Raw genomic sequence first — 24,359 nt, forward strand, 5'->3', positions numbered from 1 at the left:
TTAGTCCTTTCATTCCCCTGTACCCCCGCGTGGCCCGGGCACCAGAGTAGGCGATGATGGTGGTTGAAGGATTTGGGAATTATCGCGAGGCTAGCCGCAGTCACGTGCCCCTTGAGAAACATGCGACATGTCCCCTGGGAGTCCGTGACCACGAGCGAGTCCCTTTGAGAACGCTCCGTGTGAGGGAGTGCGATCGCCACTGCTAATCATTCAGCCGAGGAGGGGGATCCCGCCGTGGCCGACGCGGTTGAATTTGCTGTTGGCTGATCGCGTTCACGACTGCCCGGGCGTGCCTCCTTTGGTAGCGCTGCCCAGTCGCTTCTGCATACACAGCTGCGTCTGTGTAGTACGTGTTGTACCTATGGTTATTAGAGTACGCTGATTGAATGTGTTGTGCGCGTGCTTTGCGCGTTTCTTTGTTGTACTCGGGATGCATATTCTGTGGAATTGGGGCTAATGTAATTTTGGATCTGATCGAAGGACGGAGAGGTACGGCCTGCTCTGTGAGATAAATGGGGTATGCTGGGATATTGAGTCTAGCCAATATGGCGCTACCGGTCTTTGTGAAGCTGAGGCGCTCCATCTCTCGCATCAGGGTGGCCTGCCTCAGTTCGTCAAAAGTATTGTGCACTCCCAAAGCTAACATGCGCTCCGTTGAAGTAAACTTAGGCAGGCCCAGAGCAGCTTTGAAAGCGGTTCGGTTTATTGTGTTAGCCTGCTTTTCCTCCTCCCTGTTCAGGATTTGCCTTAGTGGTTCGTCGAATCACGTATGGCTTAAACATTAATAAACTATTCATTACCTCGGCAAGCTTGGCTGTGACACTGTGAAATAGAAGATGCTCAAAGAGAAAGAAAAAAAGGGAATTAAAAATTCACTCGAACAAGGGTGAACGCTACTTATAAACTGTTTTTCTTTCAATATGGGAATTCACTAGTGACACAGAAAAAATATCATTGTCTCATCAAGGTACCAATCGTCGAGCAGTGGGAGGCTCGGCTGACCAGCCCCGACCCTGTGAACAGGACGCCGCCCGCCTAGGGCGAAGACGTCACCTAATACTTGCCTCCCACTTCTCTTCATTAATAAAGTTGATTACTATTCTTGTCTCATGACCTGAACAGAATGAACACAGCGTCGTACAGCAAGATCTAAGAAAACAGTTCTTTTTGAGGCACTGGTGCACTCGTGATTGAGTATGCCAACTTTGAATACACAATTCCAAATTTTCGAAGCGTGTACATTATTGCGGACAGCTTTATATACACTGCCCTTGTGTGCCACTCTTATAATGAACGCACTTACCTTGTCACGCGGAAGCTTTACTCTCCCAACAGGTCTCATATAAGGCGTGAGATTGCCCTGGACTTCCAGCGCTTCGATTTCGAAGGATTTACCGTCGTTGAACTCGCAGTAGATTACCCAGTGCATAAGACGATGCGTTATCGCTGTTGCAGAGCTGCCCGAGGAAAGGTATGACTTGTACTGTGAGCAGCGGCCTCCGACAGGTGTAAATCCCATAGTAATTTTACAGTTAGGCGTGTCATCAAGCTTCAATAAGGCAGCAGCACGGTGTGGAGTGCATCCAGGCGTACAGGAATATGTCATTTCGTGGGCCATGTACACCTTTCCTGGTTTGGCCGAAATGCTGAAAATTAAGCAGATGTACAGTCTTGGTGATAATGTTTTTCAGTCATGGTCTAGTAGTATAGTATCAGAGTAACTTGGTGACGAATATTTTCGATTTCAAATTCATATAAAACAAATATACAAAATGCTGGCAACACTGTTTTGCTCACACGCGAATGAAAAACTCCTAAATCTAGTCAGTTTCTTTTGACATACGTACATTTTATTTATCGCATACCTTTCTTTTCAATTATATTCTGCACAAGCGATTTTAAAGCAAATCTTTGTATGTTTATTTTGCCAGATTCGCGTGCCTGCCTCGTCACTGGCACCCTCTGGGTTAGTCGAGAACTCAGCGGACACCCCCCCCCCCCCCCCCCCCCACATATATATATGTATATATATATATATTTCAAGGAAACGTTCCGCAGGTCTGGTGCTTAGGTAGCTGAAAAAACGATGGGGCACATTTACGAAAACTGCATCCTTAAAGGTGTAACGTTTCAGCCGTGGCACGGCCAAAACGTTCAACCATTAAACATGCAATTTTCGTAAGTGAGCTCAATCGCTCCTTAAGTTATATATATATATATATATATATATATATATATATATATATATAATATATATATATATATATATATATATATATATATATGTCATATTCTTACGAGCCAACTATAAGGCGAAAGAAGGAGACGTTGCGTTTTCTTCCCAAACACTGGCGCGTAGCCAGTGGAACGTTGCATCGCGGACAAGAAAGCGGCCGAGCTGTGCCCCGGCCTGGCATCTTTGTTGTTGTTGTACCACTCGCTGCCACTGCGTCAATATTGTAGATAAACTCTTTTTTGTCATCTCACCGTTACATTTTTGTTGAAGGTGCGGGGTTTAACCGAAGGACACGACGAAGCTTGGCAGCGGACATCTTTTGGGTGTTATGACCATGTCGACGGAGCGACCCACTGGTTCAGCCTCGGCTACCACAGCATGGTTTGTGATGGCTCAGCTCCGAGACTCTGGTACCTTCTCTGGTAATGACTTCATGGGCTCGAAGACTGGTTAGCCGAGTACGAGTGAGCCAGCAAGAACAAGTGCTGGGACCGAGCCATTACGCTGGTTAACGCTATCCACTCCCTCAAGGGAATGGCCCGTGTTTGGTTCCAAGCACACAAGGAGGAACTGACTACTAGGGACACCTATAAGCAAAAACTGCAGGAGCTCTTCGTGAAGCCAGTGGGGTGCCAGCGAGCCGATGAGGTAAGAAAGAACTTTCGTTCCCGGCCCAAACATCAACTTAGCCATATGTCGTGTACATTCAGGAAGTGTTCGCTCTGTGTCGGCGGCTTCACGGCAAAATGACGGAAGCAGAAAAGTTCAGTCTCATACTTAAAGGCATCGCTGATGACGCCTTTAAGGAGCCATATAAGGACTAGTGGACCATCGAAGACACCATGAAAGAGTGCTGACGCTTTGAAAAAGCGAAGAACCGTCGTGTCACGCAACGATTGGAGCGGCTACCTAACACCGCCGTTACCTCAAAGCGTGAGGACGTGCCGCTGCCTGGTTCCGAAAGCTTGCTGCGTCTCGTACGGCGTGAGATCGAGGCCGCGTCTCCATCTGTTCCCCAGGATCGTTCTTACGACGAGTCCCGCCCAGCATCATCGCTGATCCAAACTGTCGTACGCGAAAAGTTGGCAAACGCAGGCATTAATCCCATCTGTGTTGTAAGTCGCGCTGCGGTCAGCAATTTGTTTCGACCTCCTGGCCCACAATCCATATATCTCGGATACCACAATCCGAACCAGTCGAGTACGCATGAAGATATGCCAATATGCTTCAACTGCGATGGGTTCAGCCGTATTTACTGCCATTGTCGATTTCGCCGGCCTTCGTCCCGTGTGCTTTTACCGCGCGGAAGACAGTTGGTCTTCTTCGTTTCGGGCTCGCAATGATCCACCTCATCATAATGTTCCTGCCCCTTACTGCACACTATGACGGGTCGCCATGCCCGCAGCACAGGCGTTCTCATTCTGAGCTGCCCCGTCGCTCGCCGTCGTCATACGTTGGTCGTTCATCTTAAGAAAACTGACCAGTGCAACTCCCAGATGTGATGCTGCATTGGCCAACCGACCGAGAAATCCTCTGTTGACCCTGACTACTCCACAAAATCTTTTTGGTGTAGAAGTCGACGGCGTGTCTGTCTCAACGCTCATAGAGATTGGGGCGCAGCTGTCTGTCATTAGCGCTCGCCTTTCTCATCGTCTCCGCAGGTTTCTTACGCCCAGCATGTCTTCTGTCCTTCGCCTTGCCGACGGCGGTACGCCTTCGTTTGCATGAGCACAACTCGTGGGAGCTTTGCTGGTTACTAGACAGCAGTTATATTTGCCGTTCTACAACAGTTTCTCCATGACGTCAATTTCGGCCATTTCATCCTGAGCACCTATTCTGCCCTCATTGAGTGTTCATCTGGCCTTCAACAGCTGGAGAGAGAGAGAGAGAGAAAAAACTTTATTTGGTTCCTTCAAGGATTTAGCGTCTCGAAGTCTCGGTCGTCGTCCTGGGCGCCGGCGACTTGGAGCCTCTTCCGGCAAGGGTGGACCCCTATTCCAGGGCTCCACTGAGCCTAGCTACCACACTAGCTTGCTGCACTAAGGCCCTTTGGGCCGTGAGCTCGCAGACGGTAAGCCGACTCTCCCATTGCTCCGCACTCGGGTTATTGTGTTGGTGGAATGATTTATTGTGTTTACATTCCCATGTGACATGATATAGTGTGGGTGTGGCCCCGCACCATGGGCAGGTGTCTCTGTATTGTGTTGGGTACATTTTGTTTAGGATGTATAAATTTGGGAAGGAGTTTGTCTGCAATCTGCGCCAACTCGTTGCTTCCTCCTACGTTCGAGCTTTGTGCGGTAGGGGATATTTGGCTCTCTTCCCTCTGTATAAGTTTAAGATTTCTGTGTATCCTCCTTCACAAGCGTGTGGGTGATACTCCGGGGCGTGCGACTGCTCTGCTCGGAACGTGGTCTCTCGAGCTAGGCTGTCTGCCCTTTCGTTACCCTCTATGCCTGCGTGGGCCGGAATCCAGATTAACTTGTGCGTAACGTTCCTCTCGGCGAAGTTGGCTCGGCCGAGAATTCTGAGGGCGGCTTTGCTAATCCTGCCCCTCGTGTAATTTCTGCACGCTTCCTTCGAGTCTGTTAAGATGTTTAGAGGCCTGTCTGTCCTATATCTTTCTACTGCCGCCAGCGCCGCGGCAATTTCTTCGGCCTCCGCTGTGCCGGCTGCCTTTGCCATCGCACATGTGATCAGATTCCCGTCGCCGTCCACCACCACCGCCGTGGCCGTGCGCTTCCCTTCTCGCGGGTACGTGGCAGCATCCGTGTATACCGTGTTCTCTAGTAGCGCTAGTGTCTTTTGCACGTATTCGGCTCGCACCTGCCTTCTGCTCTCGTGGAGGTTGGGGTCCATGTTCTTAGGTACTGGCCTAACGCTTATTGTTTTTCTTAAGCAGTCGGGAACGTCGGCGTATCTATCTACGTGTCCGCTCGTGTCCCGTCCCAGCCTAGTCAGGAGCGCTCTCCCTGCAGGGGTGCTTTTGAACCTGGCTTTTTGCGTTTCAAGCAGGGTTTCCGCCAGTTCGCTGAAAGTGTTGCTGATGCCCAGTTGGAGCAGTTTTTCGTTTGACGTGTTTTTTGGCAGATGGAGAGCCGTCTTGTATCCTTTCCTGAATATCGTGTCCGCCTGTTCCCTCTCTCCTTTCGTCATCGCGTGGTACGGTAGCGAGTAGATGACTCGGCTGACGACTAGGCAGCCGACGAGTTTGAGTGTGTCTTCCTCTTTCATGCCGTATCTTTTTTGGGAGACCCTGTTGATCATCCGGTCCACCTGCTCCGTCACTTCGCTCAGCAGGCTGATGGTGTGGCTGCATTTTCTGCTGCCCTGTAGCCACATGCCCAGGATTTTGATCATATTCTTTTCCGGGATGTTTTGACCGTCAAGCGTTACTTCCAGTGTTGCTTGGGTGGGGTGTCTACCTACTCTCAGTAGTTCGGATTTTTCTGTGGAGCATACCAGTCCCTCTCTCTGGTGTACTTTTCGACACAGCGCGCAGCCTCTTGTAGCTTCTCTTGTTTTTTTCCCAGTGAACCTTGCGTGACCCAAACCGTGACGTCGTCCGCGTACATCGCGTGTTGGATGCCCTGGATCTCGCCGAGTCGTTTTTCCAGGCCGATCATCGCCGCATTAAATAGCACGGGCGATATCATGGAGCCTTGGGGTGTGCCTTTACACGGTGTGGAGAAGGTGTCGCTTCTCAACTCCCCCAGCCCTACCGTTGCCGTTCTGTCGGTTAGGAAGTCCTTGACGTAGTCGTGTACTTTCCTTCTGCAGTTGGTGTTGTTGAGGCCCTCCATTATGGCCGCGTGGCTGACGTTGTCGAAGGCGCCTTTGATGTCGAGCGCCATCACACCGTTTTTACCCGCCTTGGGCATTGTGTCGAGTACCTCCTATTTGAGTTGCAGGAGGACGTCCTGCGTCGATAGGTTGGCCCTGAAGGCATACATGCTGTCAGGGTACCACCTCCCGTTCTCCAGGTGCTGCTGGATCCTTCTGGTGACTATTCTCTCATACAGTTTTCCCAGGCACGACGTAAGCGAGATGGGCCGGAGATTCTCGATCTGTAGTTTCTTGCCCAGCTTGGGTATCATGACCACGACGGCCTGTTTCCATTCCGCCGGTACCTTCCCCTCTTGCCAGAGCGTGTTGAGGTACGATGTCAGCTGATCGACTGCTTCGTCGCTTAGGTTTCTTATGAGCGAGTTTCGAATCTTGTCCGCTCCCGCCGCTGTATTGTTTGTGGCCGCTCTCACAGCTTCGGTGACCTCCTCTCTCGTGATGAGTCGGTCTATTTTCGGGTTTTCCTCACCGAGATAATCTCCTTTGTAACCTTCGATTTGGTCTTTCCCGTAGCATTTTTCTCGGACTTCTTTCAGAAGCTGCTCTTCGGAACCTTCGTACTGGTGGACCAGTCTTTGGATCGATTTGCCGCTTTCGGACTTGCTCTTGCTAGTGTCCACTAGGGCCTTGAGGATGCGCCACATTTTGGCCGTATTTAGGGTCCCGTTCAGCAAGTTGCTAAACTGTTGCCACCCCTGTCTCGCCAGCTGCGCCGCGCTGGAACTCCCTTCTGTACCCGACCTCAACACCGTGTAGTCACCGCGTTTGTGTGTCGACGACGTTGTTCGTCTTCGACCAGCTACCACAACGTATGACACATTGACCTCAGAGCCCTCTGTTTGTGACAGTGACTATGTGATATCCCCTTCTCTTGACGCTCTTTTGACGAGGTGTGTTGCGCTTCCTTATTCTATTGTGATTGTTGCGGAGAACCGGGCTTTTTTCGCAGTTCTCAATTTTGGACGAACGCCACAAGTTCTTCCGAAGGGCATCACCTTGGGCAGCATATCTCCTTCAAACGCAATTGACCCTCTGGCTCTGAATATAGATGGTCCACAGTCGTCGCCTGGAAACCCGGACACCCATCCTATGCTTGACGATCCACTTGATGGTATAAGTGGCCCCGACCTGTCGCCTTATCAGTTCGAAGATCGTTGCAGATTCTTAGCATCTTACTGCGATGTTCTTGATGGCTTTTCGCTTTAGCTTGGACAGACATCACTTTTAAGCCATCGCATCGATACTAGGGATATTAGACCCGCCCATAGGCGCCCTTACCGAGTGTCCGCGCAGGAGCGCCATGTAATTAGGAGAAGTTGACAAAATGCTGACTATGGCCATCATTAACCACCTGGGAGACCTTGGGACCTGTGCTTATCAGACAAAAAGACATCTGGCGGTTCTGGTCGACTATCGGCACTTGAACAAGATATCAAAAAAGGACTAGTACCCTTCGCTGCGAAAATACGATGTGCTCGACTCACTCCATCGCGCAAAGTACTTTTCTTCGACAGATCTTTGGTCCGGCTATTGGAAAATCGCTGCTCACGAGCAGGAGAGCAAGAAGACCGTCTTCGTTGCACCCGGTGGGCCCTACCAGTTTAAAGTAATGCCCTTTGGGTTGTGTAATGTTCCAGCGGTATTTAAACAAATGATCGACTGCCTCATTCGCGGGTTCAAGCGGTCTTCTTGCTTATTTCACCTCGACAACATCATCGTTGTTTCGCCTACATTGCCCAGTCAACTACAGCAACTATCGGCTATTTCGTTGCTATTTCGTAATGCCCGCATTCAACTAAAGACCTCCCAATTCCGTTTCGAAAGCATAGATCACCGTACTTGGCCATCTTGTTGATTCGGTGGGTATCCGACCTTACCCTTCCAACGTACTCACTCTTACCAAGTTTCCAAGACCCGATCTTCAGAAGTCCGCTTGTTTTTCGGCCTCTGCTCTTCATTTTGTCGCTTAAAGAGTTTGCTGAAATAGCACGGCATATTATATGCTTGCACACGAAAAACCTTCTATTTAGCCGGGGTCCTGCCTAAGCAGGACGCCCGGCTTATCGCTGCTCATCGCAATACTCAGTACGCCACCTGTGCTGGCTCACTTTGAGGAAGTCTGACGATGTCTTTGACAATGTCAGTCTGGAAAAGACTGTGTTATTTCCTATACCAGCCTCCTCCTTTCCGCCGCTGAGCGAAATTATCCCACTACAGAGAGAGAGAGAGAGCGAGTGCCTCGTTCTTGTACAGGCCGTCGCAAAATTTTGCCCTTATTTGTATGAAAGACCTTTTACTGTCGTCACTGGCCATCACGCTCTCTGCAGGCTATCTTGGCTCACAGATCCCGGGGGTACGCTGGACGGTGGGCACTACGGCTTCAAGAATACTCGTACACAGTTATTTACAAGTCTGGCCATTCGCATCGGGATGCTGACTGCCTTTCCCGTTACTCCGTCGACCAACCGAAACCTGCACCAACCGAACTACCCTCATTGCCTCCGCGACAAAGCCGCTGTCCGTTCCCATCACGACGCCAGTCCCGGTGGCACCAGCCCTGTCGCTTTTCTCCTTCTGTCTATCCGCGCTGCTCTTCGGAAAACTGACGGGCGCAGCTTCAAGGGGCGAGCCTGCCATGACGACCCGACGCGGAATTCCTCTGGCCCCGCTACCTGGGCATCCAAACATCATCAACGCAGACGTGGACGGTAAACCTGTAATAGCTCTCGTTTACATGGGCATCCACATATCATCTATGAGCTCCATCCTCCGCGTTCGTCTAAACAAAGTTCTCACGCCCACTCCGACCATTCTAGTCCGAGTAGCTGACGGTGGAACCAAGATCGTTACGGGGACATGTACTGCCTGAGTTACTGTTACTGGATGCCATACTTTTGTTTGGTTTTATGTTTTGGAACAGTGCCCAGATGAAATTATCTTTGGACTCAATTTTTGTCTGCACATTGGGCCATTATTTACCGATCTGCCGGCATTGTTCAACTCGCCCTACAATATGGTTATGAGCCTTCTCATCCGAAGCCTAGTCGACTGGGCTCTGCTCAATGCATTTGCCTGTCTCATCTTGCTGTGACGTCCATAGACGTCATTCCCGATCCGCCAGTCACCGGCGGTTAATACATAGTGTCACCTAGCTCTGACGTGCTCTGTTCGCACAACGTCACGTTGCCGCACACGATCATTCGTATAAAGAGAAATACCACGTGTCCCCCGTTTGTGAATTTCAGCCTATGTCCTCTAGTGCTGCCTCAAGGTATCTCCTTCGGACCTATTGCAGCAGCCTGCGACTGCAATAATTCCACTTTCACTTCTGATGCACCGTCGCCTACCAGTCCCCATTCGGATCGTGTAACTTTGTTAGAAAGCGTGCCAAAAATGATCGCCTCTGACCTTCCGGCTTTCCACGTGAATGCGCGTTGATCTCAATGACCGAACACTGGGCCAGACATCCGTTGTCAAGCATCGCATAAACACTGGCGATGCAACCACGATACACCGACGACCCTATAGTGTATCCTCCACTGAGCGCCAAGTCATGCAGAAGGAATTCGACAAGATGCTTGCTCGAGATATCATTGAACCTTCATCAAATCATTGGGCTTTCCCTGTCGTGCTTCTTAGAGAGAGAGAAATAAACTTTATTGTGAGACCAGGCTTCTTGAGCCCAAAGGTGGGTGGCCTCCTCAGTCCAGGTAGCCATGGCTCGCTGCCGCCGCCCGAGCCCTGTTCACCAACAGCAGCTAGCTGTCACGGTCTTGCGTCACCTGCAGAGCCTCCAGCTGGTCTTCCTATTCTTCCTCTGAGTCCGCTACTTTCTGCATGTTATCGCCTGGTGGCGATGATGATGGTGGTGCTTCTCGATTATTCCTGCACCCAAGCACCATATGGCGCAAGGTGTTGGACGTGTCCGGCGGGCAGAACTAGCAGTCTCGCCCGTAGATGCCCGTATACATGGCGTGCCGCAGTGTTCCATGAGGGTAGGTTCCAGCCTGTAGTCTTCTCCAGGTTACCGTTTGTCCCTACTCATCGTATTATGCGCGGGCGGGTAGCGACGCCGCTGCTTCCTGTAGTGTGCCAAGATATTCGAGTACTTCTTGGATATCCGTTCATCATCCTCGTCACAGTCGTTGGTCCGTGTTCTCTGCGTGTCGGAGATGGCTCGGCGTGCATGATCTCGAGCCGCGGCGTGCGCCGCCTGGTTCCCCGCGAGAGACTCGTGTCCCGGCGTCCAGAGGATTTGTGCAGCTTCTATCTTTGTGTTGTTCAAGACCTGAAGTGTTGCCTTTCCAATCCTTCCGTTCATATACCTTCTGCATTCTTCTTGCGAGTCCGTCACCACGGTAACCATAGCCTTCTTGCACGTTGCGATGGCCAGGGCTATGCCCAGCTCTTCCGCTGTGCTCGCGTCCTTGGCACGTATGGATGAGGCTCTAAGTTCGCCCTTCTCGTCGACCACGCTGATTGCAAATCGGTCGTTGGTACTGTACGCAGCTGCATCCGTATATCTCACGTTTTCTTCTTTGCTGTGCGTTCGAGTATACGCTTGAGCGCCTGTATTCTCGCCTGTCTCCTTTCCTTGTCGTACTCGGGATGCATGTTTCTGGAAATGGTACTTATGTGTAGCTTGTCTCTGATCTCGTGTGGGATACGCTGAGGTAGGTGCCTTTCATCCTCGACTTGGTAGACCAGATCTTGCAGCAGGGCTCTTCCCGTCTGTGTCAGCTTTAGTCTCTCCAGTTGGTTGAAGTTGTGCGCTTCCACAAGCTCTTCCCACGTGTTGTGGACTCTCATTTTGAGTAATTTCGCTGTGGACGTGGAGGGGGACAGGCCCAAGGCAATTTTGTAGGATTTTCTGATGAGGGCGTTTACATTGTCTCGTTGACTGTTCTTCATGTCAACGTATGGGGTTCCGTACGTGACGATGCTCGTGAGCAGCGCTTGTATCATTTTCGTGCAGTCTTCTTCCTTGAGTCCGTGACTTTTGCTCGTCTCTCTTTTGATAAGGTGGGTTATTTGTTGCACTGTTCTCTGAATTTTTTCCAACTCTGCTCCCCCGGCCCCGTCCTTTTGAATCAGGATTCCGAGGATGCAGAGCGTCGTAACCTGCGGAATCATGATGCCTCCCACCTTTACTACCGGATCTGGTATCTGCTGCGGTCGTCGGCCTCTTGTGCGCTTTCTTAGCACCAAGAGCTCCGATTTTTCAGGTGCGCACGTCAGTTCACATGCTTCCAGGTACTTTTCCGTAGTGTCAACTGCTTCTTGCAGAGCGTCTTGCTGTTGACCTGTCGACCCTCCCGTAGTCCAGATGGTGAGGTCGTCAGCATATATTGCGTGACCAATCCCTTCTATTTCCTTCAGTTGCTTGGGTAGCGAGCTCATCGCCAGATTGAATAGCATCGGCGAAATGACGGAGCCTTGTGGCGTTCCCTTTCGCAGTATGTCGAATTTCTCAGAGCGTAAGTTGCCTATCCCCACTGTGGCTGTCCATTCTTTCAGAAAAGCTTTGATGTAATTATACATTATTTCGCCGCAGTTATATACGTTGAGGTGCTGCAGTATGGCTTCGTGTGACACGTTGTCGAAAGCCCCTTTCACGTCAAGTGCGAGGATGGCTCTTTTGCTGTGCGTGTCCAGCTTGTCGATTACTTTTTCCTTGATGTGCAGCAACACGTCTTGCGCGGACAGGTGAGCTCTAAATCCGAACATACTGTTTGGGACATGTCCGTTGTCTTCGAGATAGTCGATCATGCGGTTGTGCACCATGTGCTCGTAGAGTTTTCCAGCACACGAGGTTAGGGATATAGGTCGAAGGTTCTGCACGCTGATGGGCTTGTTGGGTTTAGGTATCATGGTTACCTCGGCATGTTTCCATTCCGGTGGTACTTTACCGTGTTCCCAGCACTCATTGATGTATTTTATGAGCGCGTCTACGGAGGGTCCATCAAGGTTCTGGAGTGTCTTGTTGTTTATTCTGTCGTACCCCGGCGCCGTGTTGCGGGTGAGCTTGCTCAAGGACTTGTCGATTTCTGCTTCTGTGAAGGGCCGATCCAGTTCTATATTTTGGTTGCCTCGATATTCGTCGAAGTGTGAATCTAGAGTTATGTTCCGCTCCGTACCGAGGAGCTTCTCCTTCACTTCTTTGATAATGTCTTCCTCTTTCCCCTGGTGGTTGTGTATGAGTCTCTGTACTTTCTGTTTTGCGGCGTTCTTGTTCTCCTTCTTTTATAGGAGAGTCTTGAGCACCGCCCAAGTGCGCTTGCTGCTTAAGGTACCTTGAAGCTTGTTACATGTTTCGCGCCAGTTCTTCCTTTCAAGTTGTTCAGATTACTCTTGCGTTTCCTTGATCAGCTTAGAGATTCGAATTTTGAGTTTCCGGTTGCACTTGTTACGCTGCCAGCGTTTGGCGAGACCCCTCCGCGCCTCCCACAGGTGGAGTAAGTGGGGGTCGACCATGGGGGTAACTTGCGACAGCTGGATTGTCCTCGTATGCTTCTCGGTTCCTTCCACGACTCCTCTGATCCATATTTTTATGTCATCTATAGTCGCATTAATGGCGCTCTCATCTTTGCGAAAGGCCTGCCAGTCCGTGATCTTGGCTTTCCCGATCTTCATCGTTGCTTTGTGGTGCGGAGTGATCGTTTGCACTATATAATGGTTGCTACCAAGATTCTCGTCCATGCAGCTCCACTCATACTGTTTGAGTCCATGAATGAATGTGAGGTCGGCGCTGGTGTTTGTAGATACACTGTTGCCGATGCGCGTGGGTGTCTGCGGGTCGTTGAGTAGCGTGAGGAGGTGTTGTTGGGCTACGTAGTGCACGTCTTCTCCTTTTTTCTTTGAGGCCACATAACCCCAGGCCACATGGGGTGCACTAAAATTTCCAACGACTATCAGCCCGTTACCCTTGCTTAGCTTCTTCACCTTTAGGTGGCCCTTTGGTGGGCTGTACACGTTTAACACAAATAGGCTTTGCTGCTGTTTTTTCTCGGGTACGATTTCGAAGAGGGTGTGTTCGATGCGGTGTTGGATGTCGTGTCGTTGACCGTTGATGGCCTTCTTGGTCAGGATTGCTGTCCTCGTTTTACCGTCAGTGACGTGAGTGAGGTAACCACTGACCTTGAAGTCTTCAGCTTCAGTTTCTTGTAAGGCTATAATATCTGGGTCAAACTGCTTGCAGAATCGTACAAGGTTGCTTCTCTTACTTCGGATAGAATGACAGTTCCATTGCCAAATTTTTAGCCGTGGGTGTTGCTTGTAGTCATCTTCCTCTTTAGTTAGCCTCGCCATCTTTTTCGCTTAGGGTCTGCATTATCTTGGCTTCTCTCGCAGGGTACTTAGGTTTCTTGCGAGCATTATCTCTTTCTTCTAGCATGTGGATGCGTTGACTGAAACTTTCTCCGGATTGTGTCATTTTGGTCTGTAGAGCCTGAATCTGGTTCTCTATTTCGTTCTTGAGAGATTGGAAGCCAGTCTGTATCATCTGTGTTACCGTGTTTTGCATAACCTGCGTTACTGTGGACAATGTGGTTTCCATCATGACGGTCACGTTGGCGTTGATGCGGTCTTCAAGTGCCTTGAGGTCGTTCTGGGTTATCACCGCTTGGTTCGACAGTGTTGATGGCTCTGGTCGTGTTGGTGATGATAGTGGGGGTGGGGATGAAGGCCGCGGTAGGGGTGTTTGCGATTGCAGGGTCTGTTCTCTCCGTAGTTGTTCTATTTCCCGCATCAGGTATTCGAGCTGTTTTTCTGTGCTGGCTTCCATCTCTTGTGTCTTCTTCTTTTGCTGTTCTAGCTCTCGCTTCAATTCATCGTTCTGTCTTCGGATAATCATTATCGCGTCTTCGTACCTCGAGTGTCTTGTGGTTTGAACGCTATTAGTTTCCCTCGACGTATGATTGTGCGCTGTGACGACGTTGGCCCAGCTTACCTTGCGCTAGGTGTTGTCGTGTTCCACGCCCGTTGCCGTTGTCCGGGGGACGCTCTGTTGTCTTTCCCTCGATCCCGATCCCGACTTGGATCTCGATCTTTTTGTCTGCTCGGCCTCATTCGGTGACTGTGGCGATGGTGACATGGTCATCATGTGCTCGTTGTCGTTGGTAGATACTACGCTGGCCTGGTACTAGAAGTGTCTCTGTCTCGATCTTGACCGCTCTCTGACTCTCAGCGGTGGCGGGGCCGGTTTCAGCTTCCTTCGACAGTCTCTACTCGGCGTTTCATGGGGCATGCCACAGAGCTTGCATTTCGGTTCGCATTGGTGGTTATTTGGATCAGCGTTGTGTTCTCCGCAGTTGTCACATAGTTCATCGTTTGGATTAGGGCAGTCGTTTTGTCTGTGTCCTATCTCCCCGCAAGAGCTGCAGTACTGCACTGACTTTCGTTAGGGTCTGCAGCGGGGGAGCGTACATCCAACTTTAACGTAGAACGACACGTGCGGGCCCTCGAAGGTGATCACTGCCGACGTCGATCTTCCCAGCATTCTAGCGTACAGGATTTTGCACTTGTTGGTCGTTGCTAGTAGATCTACTAGCTGCTCGTCGGTGGTGCCTTCCTCTATTCCGTGAACAACGCCACGTATAGTGCCCGGAATTGGCTTGAGGTACGTTGTGACTTCGTATGTTGCGTGTCTTGTTTCGATGCTTGTTATTTCTGGTAGTTTAAGTGCGCAATCCTCTTCTTCGGTACTTGCCAGAATTAAGTTTTGTTGCCACTGTGTCTGTATGATCACCTTGGCGTAGAGCTCCTGGGGTGTGACTCCGCATGCTTGGGCTAATCCTCTTGCTATCACTCCGTCTTTCCAGTTTGACACTTTCACACCGTCTTTAGGTCTGTAAACAATCTTGTAATGGTTTTCTGGTAGCGGTGGGAACGTTGGCAAGCGAGGCCGTGGCTTGCTTGCGTTGTGTGGCCCCATGGCTTTTGAGGGGCTTGCCGTTTTCCATCATTCATGTTCTGCCCCGTGCTGTGTTCGCATGAGAACTCCTTCTGCGTCTTCGACGTTGCGATGGATTCTTTCTTCTTCTGATGTCGCGCTAGTAGCATCACCGCTGTTGCTGTCGAACGTCGGCTCCGTGTCGTTCATCTCTGCTTGATTATTGCTTATTCCTGTTATGGAGTTCGTTCGGTCAACTTCCATAATGCTAGGTTGCCGCTACGTTTGAAGAGGGAAAAAACATTAAAAAAAGCCGTTGTCGGGCGGGCCGATGTGCACTGTGGATCTCGAGGCACGAGGCGCGAGGCGCGGGGCCTCAGGCAGCAGGGCTCGGCGATCGTGAGTAGGCTTAGCTGGGCACGGCCGTCACCTTGCAAGTTTCAGGATTAGTACTTGCGTGAAGAATAAACTCACGTCGGTGTCCGTGGTCTGTGTGAATGGCGTTTCTTGAGCTGAGTCGAATGCTGCGGACAGTCAAGCGTTGTGAGGGGGCGATCCGCAGGAATTGCAAGCTGAATCGGGAGCACATGTAGAGCAAGTCCGCTCGGTTTGCCCTCTTCTTCTTCTTCCTGCTTGTTAGAAAGAAGAAAAAAAGAATAACAGCTGGTGCTTTTGTGTAGACTACCGAGATCTTAACAAGGTAACGAAGAAAGACGTGCGCACCCTGCCATGGATTGATGGTGCCCTTGACTGCCTCTACGGTGCATAATATTTTTCTTCGATAGACCTGCGTTCTCGGTACTGGTAGATTGCTCTTGACGACATGGACTGTGAAAAGACCACCATTATTACACCCGATGGCCTTTATTGGTTCACATCAATGCCATTAGGTTTATGCGATGCCCAAGCTACATTCGAACGTGTGATGGACGCCCTCCTTCACGTTTTTATGCGGTCTATGTGCTCGTGTTAACTCGACGAGCTAATTGTCTTTTCACCGACTTTTCAAACACACTTCGAGCGTCTCTTGACAATACTTTCCGCTTTCCGCAAAGCAGATCTCCTACTCAACTCGTCAAAATACAATTTCGGTCGCCGTCAACTTACTGTTCTCAGACACCTTGTCGATTTTGCTGGCGTTCGCCCTGATCCCGGTAAAATTTGTGCATTCGAGAATTTCCCTATGCCGACTTCTGCTAACGACGTTCGAATCTCTACGGGCCTCTGCTCCTACTTTCGCAGATTCGTACGCTTATTTGCTGACGTTGTACGTCCTCTCACATAACTTCTAAAAATGGAAGTGCCTTCTGTTTGGGGTCATGAGCAAGTTAGTGCATTCGCCGAGCTGACCAAGCGACGCACGTCGCCACTAATTCTCGGTCATTTTTACATATCTGCTCACACAGAAGTGCGCACAGACGCTAGCATTGACGGTATCGGCGCTGGTTTCGCTCAACGACAGCACGGCTGCGACTGTTTCGCACTCTACCCGTCTTCTATGCCCACCGGAACGCAACTACACCATCACTAAATGCGAATGCCTCGCCCTAGTTTTACCAGGTGCCAATTTCGTCCCTACATGTGCGGACGAGAGTTTACAGTTTTGACCGATCACCATGCTTTATGCTGGCTTTCGTCCCTATAAAATCCTGCTGGTCGTCTTGGTCGATGTGCTGTATCACTTCAGGAGCACTCTCACATAGTTATGTACAAGACAGGGCGACTACATGAGGACGCTGATTGCTTGTCGCGTCATCCAGTCGATCCACCAGAACTTTGCAACAGCGTCGAGTCTGCTTGTGTACCGTCACTTGCAGCATTGAGCAACCTCGGAGACGAGCACCCGCGGTGGTGCCTACGTGAGAGACATCATACACAAGATGGAAACTTCCGTCTCGACAACTGACCCTTCTCTACGCATGTTCGTGTTCCAACACGGTATCTTACATCGTTACAACATGCACCTTAATAGACCTGAACTGCTTCTCGTCCTTTGAGATCATCTACAAGTCTGGTAAAAAGCACCATACAGCCGCACTCACCAACGAATGCGCAACCACCTCTTGGGACTCAATCACTGACGTCTCTCCAATGGGGATTTTTCCTTCACCGCTCTTGACTATCTTACTTCGGACGACCATGAAACATTTTCGTCTCAACAACAGGCCGATTCGTACTGTAGAGGTATTATAGGCCGCCTTCGTGGAGTTTCGCAGCCTCCTAACGCCAGGCTCGGTCGACAGCCGACACAATTCAAGCTATAAAGCTCCGTGCTGTACCGCCATATCCTTCATCCTGACGGAAAACGCAGGGTGCCCGTACTGCCTCGCTGGCTTCGTGCTCGTGTCCTTCAGGCATTTCATCACGATTTAACTGCTGGCCACCTTGGCAAGTCGCTTCTACTGGCCTGACCTGTCTACCATTGTGGCGAGGTATGTCTCTTCCTGTGCCATATGTCAGCGTCGAAAGCGGCCAACGTCAGCACCTGCCTGGCAGCTACTACCAGTCTCGTGTCCTGCGGAACCGTTTGAGGTTGTTGGCATTGATCTGTATGGGCTACTTCCCATGACTACAGCCGGTAGTCGACGGATAGTTACAGCCGTCGACCGCCTCACGCGCTATGCCGAAACAGCTTGTGTCAGTTCGGCAGCTGCTTCCGACTTTGCAACCTTCATTCTTCAAGTCATAATACTGCGTCTCGGCGCCGCTCATGTCCTTCTGAGCGACCGCGGAAAGACATTTCTTTCAGAACTGGCACGCGAAGTACTCAGAGCCTCTGGCACAACTCACAAGTCTACTTCATGTTACCGTCCCCAGACCAATGGCCTCAATGAGAGGTTTCATCGTGCGCTCTGTGACATTACAGCCGCCGATGTTCAACCAGATCACAAAATTGGGGCACAATTCTGGTATTCGTCACCTTTGCGTATAACACCGGCGTTCAATGCACAACCGGTTACTTGCCATTCTACTTTGCTCATGGCCGGTCGGTCAGTTCGTTTCTTCTCTACCCCTGTCAATCAATGGCGTAGCCAGAAATTTCATTCGGGGGGGGGGGGGGGGGCGCTCACGTTGCATCTTGGCCTTCTCCTTATAGAATTTGTGGAGGGATCGAATACATGAATAATAACTGCACTGCCATTGCCAAAAATGCTGCAAACGAATTCTTGAACGCTACGATCTGTCAAGACAAGCAAAATATGTATTTGTTCATCACAGAACACACTCGTATGTCCCAATAATTGTGTCCGAAACACCTGATATCAATGCTTGCATGTTTTTTGTCCATCTAATAGGTGAAGAAAATATCACACGAAGTTTAAAACTATATTAGTTCGAAACAAGCAAAGCAGTGCATGCCGCTGATATGAAATATGTAAAGGCCACGAAATGAACAAGTTGAGAACAGATGTTTTAATGGAACTTTGTCAGTCAAGAACCATTTTTGTATACGTTTTTGTTCATATACAAGGGCCAAGAAAAAATCTCAATGGCGCTGTCATTTGTTCCAATGTATTGCTCAAGAAAAAGCAATGAACATGGGCAGGACATGTTATGAGGAGGGAAGATAACCGATGGTCATTAAGGGTTACGGACTGGGTGCCGAGGGAAGGGAAGCGTAGCAGGGGGCGACAGAAAGTTAGGTGGGCAGATGAGATTAGGAAGTTTGGAGGGTCAACATGGTCACAATTAGTACATGACCGGGGTAGTTGGAGAAGTATGGGAGAGGCCTTTGCCCTGCAGTGGGCGTAACCAGGCTGATGATGATGATGATTGCTCAGGAGCAGCTGTCACAGGTCATGTATTGTGAGCGATTGCACCGAAATTATAGTCGCAACAGAGAGCGCATATAAAAAGCAGGAGTTCTGCAAACTAATAAAGTTCTTGTCACTGTCATGCGAGGGCGAGTCAAATGAAAGTGAGCCGATGAGAATATATGACAAACGGGGTACTTCATCTAAAAGTAGTCTGCATGAGCATTTAGACATTTGTCCCACTCACTAACGAGCCGCGTGATTACTGTCTCATAAAACTCCTTAGGTAGCTGCTTCAAAATTTTTTCAATTTCCCCAACATGAAGAAGTCGAAAGGCGACAGGTCTGGGCTGTATGGCGGATGTTGCAGCGTTTCGCACTTGAACTTTGCCAGTTTTGTATTAAGCACATCAGCGAAGTGGGAAAGGGCATTGTCGTGGAGCAAGATGACCCCATTCGTCAATTTTCCACGTTGTTTGTTCTTGATTGCGACACGCAGATGATCCGGCGTTTCACAATATCGGAAACTGTTGATAGTCTCTCCAGGTATAGCAAGTTCTATCAGTAATGGCCCCTGACGATCTAAAAGAAAATTCAGCAACACCTTTCCGGCGTAAAGGACGGCCTTTGCTTTCTTTAGGGAAGGTGAATTCGAATGTTTCCACTGTAACCTTTGCCCTCTTGTTTCAGGCTCGCAGTAGTGGCACCATGATTCGTTCCCAGTCAGAACTGCCGACAAGTCTTCACTCTAATTGTAATACCGGATCAGATAAGTCAAGGTAGCGCCGAAGTTTTCAGTCCTTTTGAGATGGTTCAAAACCATGTGCACCCATAGCGCACTCAAGAGCCGATAACCCAAATATCAATGAATTATGGTGTGAAACGAACCGTGACTGGTTTTCACACGCTCTACCAGTTCATCGATGGTTATCCTGCGTTATTATCTTATCAGCTCATCTGGCTTTGCAATTGTCTTGGGGGTGATTGTGCGGTGGCTTTGACCCGGTCTTGGATCGTCTTTGCAACTATCACGTCCTTCTTTGAACTGTTTGCTCCAACGCTTCAAAGCGACCAATGAAATGTCATGTTCAACGAACACGGCCGCCATACGACGAGTAATTTCTCTTTAGGAAACACCTTCAGCTGTCGAAAACCTGACGACACCACGCTGTTCAACTTTTGGAGTGCACATTATGTCACGCAACCATGTTCAACCAGTGTATGAGAGAGAGAGACCGAAGAAAGGCGTAAAGCAGGGAGGTTAACCAGATGGGAAGATCCGGTTTGCTGCCCTACGCTGGGGAGAGAAGGGAGCGGAAGGTAAAGTGATAGCAAAGTAGAGAAAAAGAAGAAAGGTCCACAGACATACAATCACAGTCGGTCACTGTCACCGCATACCGTCAGCGCACAGCACAGTACTACTTGCAGCACTATAAACATCCGTTCAGGCTATAGCCACTTGTCCAAATCTGTTGCCCTTAAGAACTACAACAGTGCTCTCGTCGCCCTCTGCTGCAATGGCTTATGATGTCGCCATTCTAAGATAAGTTCCCCTGTCAGAGGCCTTTGGTCAAAGCGCGCTATCGTGATTGCGAGTGATCGTCTCTGTAAATTGTAGCGAGGACAGTCACAGAGAAGGTGTTGAAGAGTCTTCTCACTACCACAGTCATCACACGAGCCGTCGTCGGCCCATCCGATTCGAAATGCAAAAGACTAAGTGAAGGCGACCCCTAGCCATATTCGACAATGCAGGGCAGCTTCGTGACATCAGTGTCCAGCTGGAATGCAAAGGCATAGAGAAGAGTGTACGCAGCGCAGCCGGTTGTTTTGAAAGATTCCTGCGTTCCACAAGGAGAACGTGACATCATTGGTGAGATTCGAAGTTTTCTAGCGGCATCTGTCCTTGATAACGGCATCGCCGTTATCCGTCGCCTCAAGAGCCGACCGAGCAGCGTTATCGGCGTGTTCGTTTTCTATGGCGCCCCAGTGACTTGGAAGCCAGTGAAATGTCACGCGATGCCCTTTCTCAGTCAAGGTATGGATTAGTTCTCAAATCTCGAATACCATTTGTTCGTGTGATTCACGCCGCAAGGCTGATAGCAAAGACTGCAGCACTGCCTTCGAGTCACTGAATATTGAACATCTTCGAGGTTATTCTTGGCTGACGAGACGAAGTGCAGCGCGAAGGGCTGCAAGTTTCACAGCCTCGGTGTCGTTGGGTGACTCGTCTTGAAACTGTTGGTGGTGGCTTTCGCTGGGAAACTCACGGCTCCACAGGAAAACTGGAGAGTTGCCGATCCATCAGTATAAATATGTACGTGGTCGGCGTACCTCTCGCGCAAAAGGAGCAGAGTTAGTTGTTTAAGAGCAGGTGATGACAGCTCAGATCTTTTTCTTGATTTCTGGAACGATTAGGTGCACTGCAGGTCGTGCCAAACACCTTAGAGGAATCGATGGCTTAGTTGCAGAGGTGAAGCCTGATGGAAGGCCGGTGTAATAATTCGAAATCGTAGTACAAAATTATGCCTGCGGCCTTCCTGACGGTAGTGTACGACCAATGTATGAGAGCATTAAATAAGCTATATCCTCACACCTGCGTGTCACTTCTGTAAATGAAATACCTGCGTGTTACGCGGATGCTTCGCAGGTAATGAACAGAAACATTAATGCGCGGGGTTGGTTGGCTCACATTCACTTGACTAGCCCTCGTACATTACAGATGCAAAGATACAATAGAATATACAAATGCGAAGATCATCATCATCATCAGCAGCAGCAGCAACAGCCTGGCTACGCCCACTGCAGGGCAAAGGCCTCTCCCATACTTCTCCAACTACCCCGGTCATGTGCTAATTGCGGCCATGTTGTCCCTACAAGCTCCTTAATCTCATCCGCCCACCTAACTTTCTGCCTCCCCCTGCTACGCTTCCCTTCCCTTGGAATCCAGCCCGTAACCCTTAATGTCCATCGGTTAGCTTCCCTCATCATTACATGTCCTGCCCATGCCCATTTCTTTTTCTTGGTATCAACTAAGATGTCATTAACTCGCGTTGGGTCCCTCACCCAATCTGCTCGTTTCTTATCCCTTAACGTTACGCGCATAATTCTTCTTTCCATTGCTCGTTGCGTCGTCGTCACTACCTGCCCTATGTAGACGTATTCCTTTAGCATTTCCAGTGCGTCGCTACCCATTGTAAACTGCTGTTCTCTTCCGAGACTGTTAAAGATTACTTTAGTTTTCTGCAGATTAATTTTTAGACCCACCCTCCTGCTTTACCTATCCAGGTCAATGAGCATGCATTGCTATTGGTGCCCTGAGTTACTAAGCAAGGCAATATCGTAAGCGAATCGCAAGTTATTAAGGTATTCTCCATTAACACTTATCTCCAATTCTTCCCAATCCAGGTCTCTAAATACCTGCTGCGTAATCACAGATTCACAGGCCGCAGAATCCTAAGGCACGCCCTTTCTCCCTCCACTCACCCCGATGTGTCGCGCTTGACCGAAGGCGGCGCGCTTTCTCCTCCCGTTTCTCCCTTGCTCACACAAGACTGAGGCTCCATTGTCGGCTCATCGATGCCACAGCTCCCCCCCCCCTTCCTTTCGCACATACAGAATACGGCGCGTGGTCACGATGTTATCGCCCTTGCATTTTATACGGAACGTGAGGGCGAAGACGGAAGGGATGGGCCTGAGGTGTCCATATAATGGCTATCGCAATATTATAATAAAGATATCCAGCAGCTGCAGCGGTGGCGTAGAGGTAGAACACCCGCCTCGCGTGCAAGAGGTCCGTGGTTCGAATCCCGGTGCCGGCAATTTTCCACCGGATTAAAAAAAAAAAAAATCCGCGTGTTGATAAAATTGCACAAACAGGCCTGGAGTGTGGCCTGCTCCCGGTGACCAGAACCGGTAACGCACTCCCTCACCAGAGCAGGATTGGCCACCCTGGTGCAGTACTTGGCCACAACCTCCTATATGAACACAACAATCAAACCCCGGCCCTCAGTCCCCAGCAGCTGCGAAGCTACTGACCACGGCGGCGGTCAGACCTGCGACGCTGCAGAGGGTGCTAAGAATCACTGGCTCCGGACAGGCCGCCATTGGAATATGAACCTGGCAACGTTTAACGCTAGAACGTTATCTAGTGAGGCGAGTCTAGCAGTGCTATTGGAGGAATTAGAGGGCAGTAAATGGGATATAATAGGGCTCAGTGAAGTTAGGAGGCCAAAAGAAGCATATACAGTGCTAAAAAGCGGGCACGTCCTGTGCTACCGCGGCCTAGAGGAAAGAAGAGAACTAGGAGTCGGATTCCTGATTAATAAGAATATAGCTGGTAACATACAGGAATTCTATAGCATTAACGAGAGGGTGGCAGGTCTTGTTGTTAAACTTAATAAGAGGTACAAAATGAAGATTGTACAGGTCTACGCCCCTACATCCAGTCATGATGACCAGGAAGTCGAATGCTTCTATGAAGACGTGGAATCGGCGATGGGTAGAGTGAAAACCAAATACACTATACTAATGGGCGACTTTAATGCCAAGGTAGGCAAGAAGCAGGCTGGAGACAAGGCAGTGGGGGAATATGGCATAGGCACTAGGAATAGCAGGGGGGAGTTATTAGTCGAGTTTGCGGAACAGAATAATATGAGGATAATGAATACTTTCTTCCGCAAGCGGGATAGCCGAAAGTGGACGTGGAGGAGCCCGAACGGCGAGACTAGAAATGAAATAGACTTCATACTCTGCGCTAACCCTGGCATCATACAAGATGTGGACGTGCTCGGCAAGGTGCGCTGCAGTGACCACAGGATGGTAAGAACTCGAATTAGCCTAGACCTGAGGAGGGAACGGAAGAAACTGGTACATAAGAAGCCGATCAATGAGTTAGCGGTAAGAGGGAAAATAGAGGAATTCCAGATCAAGCTACAGAACAGGTATTCGGCTTTAACTCAGGAAGAGGACCTTAGTTTTGAAGCAATGAACGACAATCTTGTGGGCATCATTAAGAAGTGTGCAATGGAAGTCGGTGGTAACTCGATTAGGCAGGATACCAGTAAACTATCGCAGGCGACGAAAGATCTGATCAAGAAACGCCAATGTATGAAAGCCTCTAACCCTACAGCTAGAATAGAACTGGCAGAACTTTCGAAGTTAATGAACAAGCGTAAGACAGCTGACATAAGGAAGTATAATATGGATAGAATTGAACATGCTCTCAGGAATGGCGGAAGCCTAAAAACAGTGAAGAAGAAACTAGGAATTGGCAAGAATCAGATGTATGCGTTAAGAGACAAAGCCGGCAATATCATTACTAATATGGATAAGATAGTTCAAGTGGCTGAGGAGTTCTATAGAGATTTATACAGTACCAGTGGCACCCACGACGATAATGGAAGAGAAAATAGTGTAGAGGAATTCGAAGTCCCAAAGGTAACGCCGGAAGAAGTAAAGAAAGCCTTGGGAGAAATGCAAAGGGGGAAGGCAGCTGGGGAGGATCAGGTAACAGCAGATTTGTTGAAGGATGGTGGGCAGATTGTTCTAGAGAAACTGGCCACCCTGTATACGCAATGCCTCATGACGTCGAGCGTACCGGAATCTTGGAAGAACGCTAACATAATCCTAATCC

The 24,359-nt window shown here is 49.7% G+C and overlaps 1 protein-coding gene across 1 annotated transcript in view; it reads right to left on the reverse strand.

The window, feature by feature from the left end:
* The window catches only part of LOC126538866 (uncharacterized), a 48,110-nt gene that overhangs the window by 9,979 nt on the left and 13,772 nt on the right, over nt 1-24,359 (reverse strand). The window contains exon 2 of the mRNA XM_050185590.2: nt 1,304-1,646. Coding sequence (XP_050041547.1) covers nt 1,304-1,618 — 315 coding nt within the window. The 5' untranslated portion in view covers nt 1,619-1,646. The remainder of the gene's footprint in view (nt 1-1,303; nt 1,647-24,359) is intronic.

This window comes from Dermacentor andersoni, chromosome 8, assembly GCF_023375885.2.
Source record: "Dermacentor andersoni chromosome 8, qqDerAnde1_hic_scaffold, whole genome shotgun sequence".
NCBI lineage: Eukaryota > Metazoa > Arthropoda > Arachnida > Ixodida > Ixodidae > Dermacentor > Dermacentor andersoni.